Source organism: Austrofundulus limnaeus, unplaced genomic scaffold (assembly GCF_001266775.1).
Source record: "Austrofundulus limnaeus strain Quisiro unplaced genomic scaffold, Austrofundulus_limnaeus-1.0 Scaffold1657, whole genome shotgun sequence".
In the NCBI taxonomy this organism is placed as follows: domain Eukaryota; kingdom Metazoa; phylum Chordata; class Actinopteri; order Cyprinodontiformes; family Rivulidae; genus Austrofundulus; species Austrofundulus limnaeus.
In genome coordinates, this window is record NW_013954059.1 from 30,736 (window position 1) to 39,281 (window position 8,546).

General features: G+C 37.1%; 1 protein-coding gene across 1 annotated transcript in view; it reads left to right on the forward strand.

The window, feature by feature from the left end:
* ppp6r3 (protein phosphatase 6, regulatory subunit 3) overlaps window positions 1–8,546 on the forward strand; it is a gene marked incomplete at its 5' end in the record, with an annotated part of 37,680 nt that overhangs the window by 23,133 nt on the left and 6,001 nt on the right. The window contains 9 exon segments of the mRNA XM_014033184.1: window positions 368–454; window positions 1,033–1,130; window positions 3,494–3,548; window positions 5,057–5,187; window positions 5,272–5,387; window positions 5,461–5,656; window positions 5,751–5,848; window positions 5,949–6,132; window positions 7,597–7,614. Of these exon segments, the coding sequence (XP_013888638.1) occupies window positions 368–454; window positions 1,033–1,130; window positions 3,494–3,548; window positions 5,057–5,187; window positions 5,272–5,387; window positions 5,461–5,656; window positions 5,751–5,848; window positions 5,949–6,132; window positions 7,597–7,614 (983 nt within the window).

Genomic DNA, 8,546 nt, shown 5'->3' on the forward strand with positions numbered 1-8,546 from the left:
ACCAACATGAGCACCCTTTAAAATGATTATTTATCAAAATAAAGTTTAGTAAAAAAAATTCTTTACACCTTTAAACTTTCACTTTAACATTAGAGGCCCTGCTGCCTTGGTTTTTGCAGATATAAAAACATGAACAATAGGTGTTCCTTCAGGCCCAGGCCTCTCTTAAAAAGAGATCTGAGATGTCAACAGGACCTGCCTGGTTAAATAATGGTGAATAAATAAAGAATAATAATAAATATGTGCACACTCATTAAGTGTTGACCTTCTGTTGCATCTGTTTAGTAAGAAATAAAACAATAAATGAGTGAACACAACATAAACACAGTGTGTGTAGTTAGGATTTTAACACTGTTTTTGTGTGCAGGTGAACACACATCACATCCATTCTTCCAGCGATGATGAGGTGGACTTCAAAGATGGCGGCTTTCACCAAGACTCCTCACTTCAACAGGTAAGACCTGAACTCACACATGGCTGATGTTTGGTGTACACATCTTCTCTAGTCTTTATTAATATTAAATAAAGTATTTTGTACACAACTAGATGTTTTTCAGTAGAATGATGGTTTATTAAAAACTATAACTTTTGATGTTGATGTTCTGCATTTTGTTAGTAGATAGTTGTTGTACTGAAATAACCTTTTAACTTTTACACCTCAGATTGGTTTTTATGTAATAGGAAACTAAATTTAGTGAAAATAAACTGTACGAACGTAAATGTTTATGAAAGTGGAAGCACATATATGATGAAGTAGTCTGGCCTTTCAGTACTGAGTCTGTAGTGTTTAATGTTGGTTCAGACTACCTCATCTTCTTCTCATGACAAACTACAGATGTTATAAATTAGTTTTAAACGATCCTGGTTTGACTGCCCAGTTTGCTCACCCTGCAGATGTTAAACCTTTCTATTCAGTGTTAGTTGCAGCTATTACACACTCATAAGTATTTCCTATATTATGTTCTGCAAGTAATGACCAGTTTTGTGTAGATCCAAGACTATATCATTATCAATGGTCCTGGGTCTTGCCAGGCCTTTTCTGATTATCAGATGCAACAAATGACGTCCAATTTTATTGAGCAGTTCGGCTTCAATGATGAAGAGTTTGCTGATCAGGATGATGTCGTGGAGTGAGTACTCACCATGCTGAATATTTTCTAACAGTGACACTCAAGACATTACAAAGCTGGTGGTTTTCATCATTTATGAATGACAAGCTTTTTTAAAATCTGTTTAATTACTGACACATAACCAACATCTTCATCATGGCTCCTGTTGAATAAAGATGAAGATTACATTAAAACATGTTTGAAGATGATGGTGATTACAGAATGATTAATACAGTTCTGTTTTAGAAACATAGACTGCAGTAAATAACATTTGGCCTAAAGAAAGAAAACCATTTCCACCTCTGTGTTGTCTTTTGCTGTTTTTCTCTTCTTTCATTGGAGTGGGCTGGTTTGGGGCTCATTTTAACTCTGTGTGATGATTATGGGTCTTGGGGTGTAGCTGATTAGTAATTGTTATGCTTTACAGCACATTTTTAAAGTCTAGAGCCTTTTAATCAGCCTGTCCATCCAAAAACCACGAAGAAAAAGAAAAAACAAACAAACATTTGATAGTCCAGTAAACAGACAAAAAAACAAGGGTTTTTATTTATGCAGTACATTTAATAAAAAAAAACTTAGATCAGACTACTCAAACTGCTTAACACACTGAGATAAGTCTGCTTCTCTGTGAGATTAAATTGTCAAACTGAATAAGAGCAACATTTTTTTCAACTGTGTTTAATAGACAATAAGTAGCATAAAGCATCTCACTGTTCAACAATAGAACAAATGGTTGAAGACATTTTTGCTTCCCGTCAGAGGAGCTTTCTCATTTCTAAACTGGAAAGCTATATAAACCTCACGCCAGGCTCTGTTATGTAACCTAAATTCACATGCAGATTGAACTACACACCTCTCACAACTCTGCGAGTACTCAGACTGTGTCACACAAACGTTTTTAACAGATTCAGAATTGAATCTGCAAGACTGCAATTTAGCAGTCACAGCTGAACTAAAAGTTAAACTTTAAAGCAGGTAAAAATGTTTTTCTCTGAAACATTCATTCACTTTACACCTGTTTTAATGTAGTCATTTTAAATTGTACAGCTGCAACTGTGATCTGTTAGTGGTCTGTCATGGATGGTAGATTCTTCAAACTAGAATTAATGCACTGTTGTGTCATAAAATATTAATTATTTACTCACCAGGTACTTTCCAATTAACGTAAATGCACTAGTTTGAAGTTTAAGCTAAAAAGGTAAATTTTGTTTAAGAGTCATGGTGCAAACGAGGTCCAGACCTCAGCCTGACAGAAACTCTGTGGTGGAACCACTCATAAGCCTCAAAGCAAAGGTCTGCAAAGCTCAGTCAGCTTTCTTCTTTCTTCGGTAGTAATGAGAGAAGCTACATGCTGCCCAATCATGAAGTGGGTTTAATGTTTTACATGATGTTTCTGCACCTTGGCCTAACTCTCTTACTTACTAATACTGGCCCAGTGTTTTATGTTGTAATGTTTATCAAAGGCTTAATCTCATTTTAAGATTTGATCAACCCCACAATATATTTTTGTAGCACAAACCTTGAAATAGTTAAGTATATAATTTTTTTTGTTTTGTTTTGTTTTTTTCTCCACAACTGTAGAAGTTTCTTATTCCAAATGAAAACAATAGAAAACGTAAATACTTTGAATCACTGTGGGAAATGTGACCTTTCTGTTTTTGGATTTCATATCTTTTCTGGGAAACTGTTGCATGAATCAAGCTTTTGTCCTTTTAAATCTCATATCCATTTTGATAGTCGTGTGTTTTGAAATCTTAACTTTACTGTGTACATCTGTGTGACATTTCTAAACGTACTAATTTTCCAGTTTAAATATCATCTCATAAATCAAAGTGTGATGCTTTACCTTAACCATTTTATTCGTTTTGACTGGTTTTTTTCACTATAGTTTACAAAAACCATTTAATCAACTCAGTGGTTCTCAAACAGTGGTGTCCTGCCTTTTTGGTCTTAACTATTACAGTGGAACTGTTTATAGGTTGTTACTTAAGTGTCTATATTAGTGTTTTTGAACCTAAAGGTTTGAGAACCACTGGATTAGAGATCCATCAGAAGTCATTTACCATATTTAAGTTATAGAAGTAAAGTTGGGTTTAAAGTTGTTGTTTTATTCTGTGCCTGGTAAACAACTTTTTATCACTGATTATCTTTCTGTTCAGTGATTTGTCTTCATAATGTACATATCCCTTAATTCATCCAAGAAGCAGCCTTAAACCTGAATCTGTAGATTTTCTAAAGCTATATATACTGCTTCTTTTATCAGAGCATGATCAAGGTTTAATCAGAAAGTTTTGCTTAATAAAATTGATTTAATGAGTTCTTGTTTGTATTGTGTTGTGATTTATGCCTAACGACTAATTAAACTGTTCTCTTTAACTTTGCAGCATTCCCTTTGATAGAATATCAGACATCAATTTTTCACTGAATACAAATGAAAGTGTAAGTACTTTTTTATTCTTAAAACTGTATATTGTCAAGGAGTGACAGAGTTTTTCTTATTGAACAAATACATTTATTTGCAGGGCAGATTTTTGAACTCGTAACCAACAGATCAGTAACATGCAGCAAAGCTAAATAGAAGCTTTTTAAACACAACAAATGCATGTTAGATATATAAACTGTTAAAATTCGATGATCCAACAGTTTGACGTTTGCAACAAACATGAACAAACATGTTTTTACCTGTTTACTGAAACATTCAAGTTATAGTTATATAATAGACATAAAGTCCAGACTTTCAGCTTTCATTTGAGGGTATCCACATTAAATTGGATGAAGGGTTTAGGAGTTCAGCTCCTGAACATGTGCCACTCTGCTGTAAAACAGATGAAAAGTAATTGGACAATTGACTCAAAGGCTATTTCATGTACAGGTGTGGGCAATTCCTTCATTATGTCTTTATTAGTGAATCAAATAAAAGGCCTGGAGATGATTTGAGGTGTGGTGCTTCTTGCATCTGGAAGGTTTTGCTGTGAAGTAAACATGCGGTCAAAGGAGCTCACCATGCAGGTGAAACAAGCCATCCTTAAGCTGCAAAAACAAAAAAAAAAAAAAAAAAAACCATTAGAAAAATTGCTACAATATTAGGAGTGGCAAAATCTTCAGTTTGGTACATCCTGAGAAAGAAAGAAAGAAAGAAAGCACTGGTGAACTCATCAATGCAAAAAGACCTGGGCGTCCTGATGGACGGGCGTTACTGATGATGTGGCACAGGACAGAAGCAGCCCAATGAATTCTGAGGTGTTCAGAGCCATAATGTGTGCTCAGATCAGCCAAATGTAGCCAAACTGATTGGTTGTTGTTTCATACTACAGATGGACAATGACCCAAAATATAAAGCCAAAGCAACCCAGGAGTTTAATAAAGCAAAGAAGTGGAATATTCTTGAATGACCAAGTCAGTCACCTGATCTCAACCCAGTTGAGCACTTCACTTGTTAAAGACTAAACTTCAGACAGAAAGGCCCACAAACAGACAGCAACTGAAAACTGCTGCAGTGAAGGCCTGGCAGAGCGTTAAAAAGGAGGAAACAGAGTCTGGTGACGTCCATGAGTTCAAGACCTCAGGCAGTCATTGCCAACAAAGGGTTTTAAGAAGTTTTAGAAATGAGCTTTTTACTTTTAATTATTTCATTTGAACAATTACTCTTTAGTCCCTGAAATGAAGGGATTGTATTTTAAAGATGCTTTAATTTCTCACATTTTTATGCAATCATTTGAATCATTGAATTAAAGCTGAAAGTCTGAATTTCAACTGCATCTGAATTATTTTTGTGATAATGTACTGAACCAAAACCATAATGTTGTCTCTGCTGTCCAGATAGGGACCAAGCTGTACCCTTTTGAGGCTCATATCTTCATGCCTGCTCCACCTCTTGTTGGGTTGTCTTCTTCAGAATTAAGCCTATAAATATATTGTCTCTGTTTTCTGCGTGTTTGTTTTCCCAGGCAAATATAGCTTTGTTTGAGGCACGCTGTAAGGAGAAAATCCAGCAGTTTGAAGATCCGGGCTCAGATGAAGAGGACATTTGGGATGAAAAAGATGTGACCTTCACTCCAGAGACGCAGAGACGTCCAAGGTGAGCTGAGCAAACATGAGCCTTCTACTTTATAATCTCATAAGCTCCAGATTTGAACCAAGACTCGACCTGTGTCCACCTCAGGAGCTCAGGCAGCACAGACAGTGAGGACAGCACGGACTCTGAGGAGGAGGAGGGAAAGAGAGACCCATTCGAAGCCTCTAACCCTGGTACTGATGACAGAATGGAAGTAGACACAGGTTTGTTCGACACAGACTCACTCACCACACAAACTACATGTTGTGTTTTAACACCAATCATTTAAATCTGAAGGGCCAGTGTGGACAGCCAACTTTGATGATGTCCCAATGGACACAAGTACCTCCACAGCTCCAGCCTCCAGCCTCAACAACCCCGACGTGTCCTCATCCTCAGAGGTTGTCCCTGAGGCAACGTGGAACTCACCTCTGGCTGCAGCATCCAGCACAGAACCGGGCTGGGCCAATTTCTCCAGCTTCTCTCCTGTCAGGTTGGAAAATCAAACCGTTTCTGTTTGTAGAGGACGGGTTACAGTCACTGTTACCATCTTCACTGTGGCTAAAATGGACACTTTTTAATTTCAGTCCCAAAGACCCTCTGAGGTGTAACTCTCCTGTTGCAATGGAAACCAACATAGAGACTGCAGACCCTCTGGGGGTCAACGCGCCGATACGTCCCGAGGGTGAGCTGTCCAGCTCTCGCACAACAAATCCTTTAAACGTGTTAAAAATCAGCTTCTGTCTCAGTGACCAGCCCAGATCTGACGCCTCTACATCTTACAGAAAGTGACGATTGGTTGGGCTCCTGTGTGGTCTCCTCCTCTTCCTCACCTCCACCCAAGGATTGTGGGAAATCCAAGACAGAAGAAGAGCAGCGGAGCATCACGGAGACCGTCATCAACGGCTCCATCAAAGAGACCGTCAGCCTCACCGTGGATGCGAAGACCGAGACGGCCGTTTTCAAGAGGTTCGCTTCTCACATCCACACCTCCACCTTTAACCCTTTCAGAGCTGACTGTGTCTGAAACCTCACCTCCACCTTTAACCCTTTCAGAGCTGACTGTGTCTGAAACCTCACATCCACCTTTAACCCTTTCAGAGCTGACTGTGTCTGAAACCTCACATCCACCTTTAACCCTTTCAGAGCTGACTGTGTCTGAAACCTCACATCCAACACTCAGCTCAGAAAACACAGCAAAAAAACACAAAGACTTTCTTATTGGCTTTATTACAGGCTAGTTTTCAGAGTGTTTATTATTTAGCATTCTTTAAAGCTGCTCATTAAGTGTACCTTCTAATACCGAATCAACAACCTTAATTTATTTTACTAATTTTTAGTGTTTTTCTCCACTAACACTATTGGATTTTATATGTTATTTTTTATTTATATTTATATTGATTATTAAATACATAGATTTTAAAATGAAGCTGTATATATAAAACATATATTCTAATAAAGAATTAGTGTATCAGATCAAATTAATATAAATCTAATCATGGATTAAACATACATTTTTTGCAAATGGAGCACTAATTACTAAATTTAATTATTTTAATTTAATTGGAATAATGCTTGAGGATAGTCAGATTAAATCTGCTCACTAGTCTTCAGTTCAAAAAGAATGTGACACAAACAGATTAACATGAATCATAGGTCCAACATTTCAACAAAGATTATAAAACTTTAAAAAGGTAAATCATCACAGGTTGTTCTCAGTCAACCAATCAAAACATCTCCAGTGTTTGTTACTACTCAACACACACTTCATGATAACATTTGTATTTGTTTAATCTGTCATTTCATTTAATATCTCTATTTAGATTTAGCTTTGTCAAAACTAAAATTAATTATTTCTTCATTTAACTATAAATGTATTTTTCTCTTGTTAACAATCAATAAATAAATAAAAGCTGAGAACACATCAGCAGATCCACAATAAAAAAAGATTTTATTGTTGTAGTAAAACTAAAAATTATCACGGCACTGACATTTTACCAAGCTACATTTATTAGCATCGTTAGCATCGCTAACAGTACCAGTGATTCCAGCTTAAAAGCTGCTAACATCCTGATCCATCACGGATGCTTCTCAAAGGTTGAAAAAGAATCCGACTGAGTGTCAGTGCCAAAACAATTGTTTCTCTTGTTTATTATTGATCTTCTAGTAAACACAGCTGCCAAAGGAGCGCTGCACTACATCCATCATTGTGCCTAAATATACCCCCACTAGATGATTTTATACACTAACACCTACACAGAGTGATTGTTGATGGAAATGTGAACTGTTTTACAGCTGCTAGTCTTCTGTTTCTCTGTGGTTTTGTTGATGCTGTCTGTCTGAGTAAATAACAGTGTGATGAAATGAACAACACTCACAGTCCGAGCTTCCCCTCTCTCTCTTGCTGTGCGTTGTGGGTGTGGTCTTCTTCAGAGTGTTGAAATCTTATCGGTATGTACAGCCAATCAGAACTGAGCCTGCAGCCGTGATTTAGTCTTGTTGTCACGTCAACCACCAACAACTTCTTCCCAGTTTTTGTTTTTGGTTTCAACTCTTCTTTATTTCATTATCTTCATCCTGCATGTGTTTCTGCCAGAGCCGTCGTCCACTTTATTCATTTAGTTTTGCCTCCAGTTTATTTTAGTTTTTGTTTGTTTGTTTCTCAGCTGACTTTCATTGAAACAGTCCAGGCCAGCAGGAGCTCCTCATCATAATTCACAACTCGGGGATGAGTTTCTGAAGTGCTCTCTGTCTAAATCAGATGTTGGAGGATTTTAAGACCTGTCTGCTTTAATGTTTCAGGTTTAGCGTTAAGTACTTCAGGTAGTTTCTCCCTAGACTGCAATTAGCTGGATACAAAGAAAAAGAAACATGCATTGCACAAATGTTTTGGCAAAAATCTGAGTAAAATCTCAACAAAAATGCAGCTCTAATGAGAAACTTCTTTAAAAACAAAGGCAGTTTATTTATCACCAGCAGTCATATTCACTGAGAAACTGGCTTTTAGATCCTGAGATGGTGAGGATGATCACTCCGGGCGTCATTTAGGGTGTAATCCCAACAAGTTGATTCAGAAGCAACTGGACATATTTTCAATGTTAATTCAAGGAGATTTCTCAGTTTTAAGCTGATAGGTAGGCTGTGAACTCACATGCTAATCTTTCTCCCTACCATCCCTCTTGATGGTCATTGTGTGAACCTGATCGACGTGTGTGATGTGTAAATTGCTGTGAAGCCATTTATAGATTGAACTCTGCGTTGGTTCAGGTAAAATGAAACTCCTGTTCTGTTTAATGTCCTGATGCATCTCAGTAATCCAGGTAAAAAATCAAAAAGAAAAAAATTGTATAGGTCTTCTGGACGGGTTCTTCTTTAATGAAACG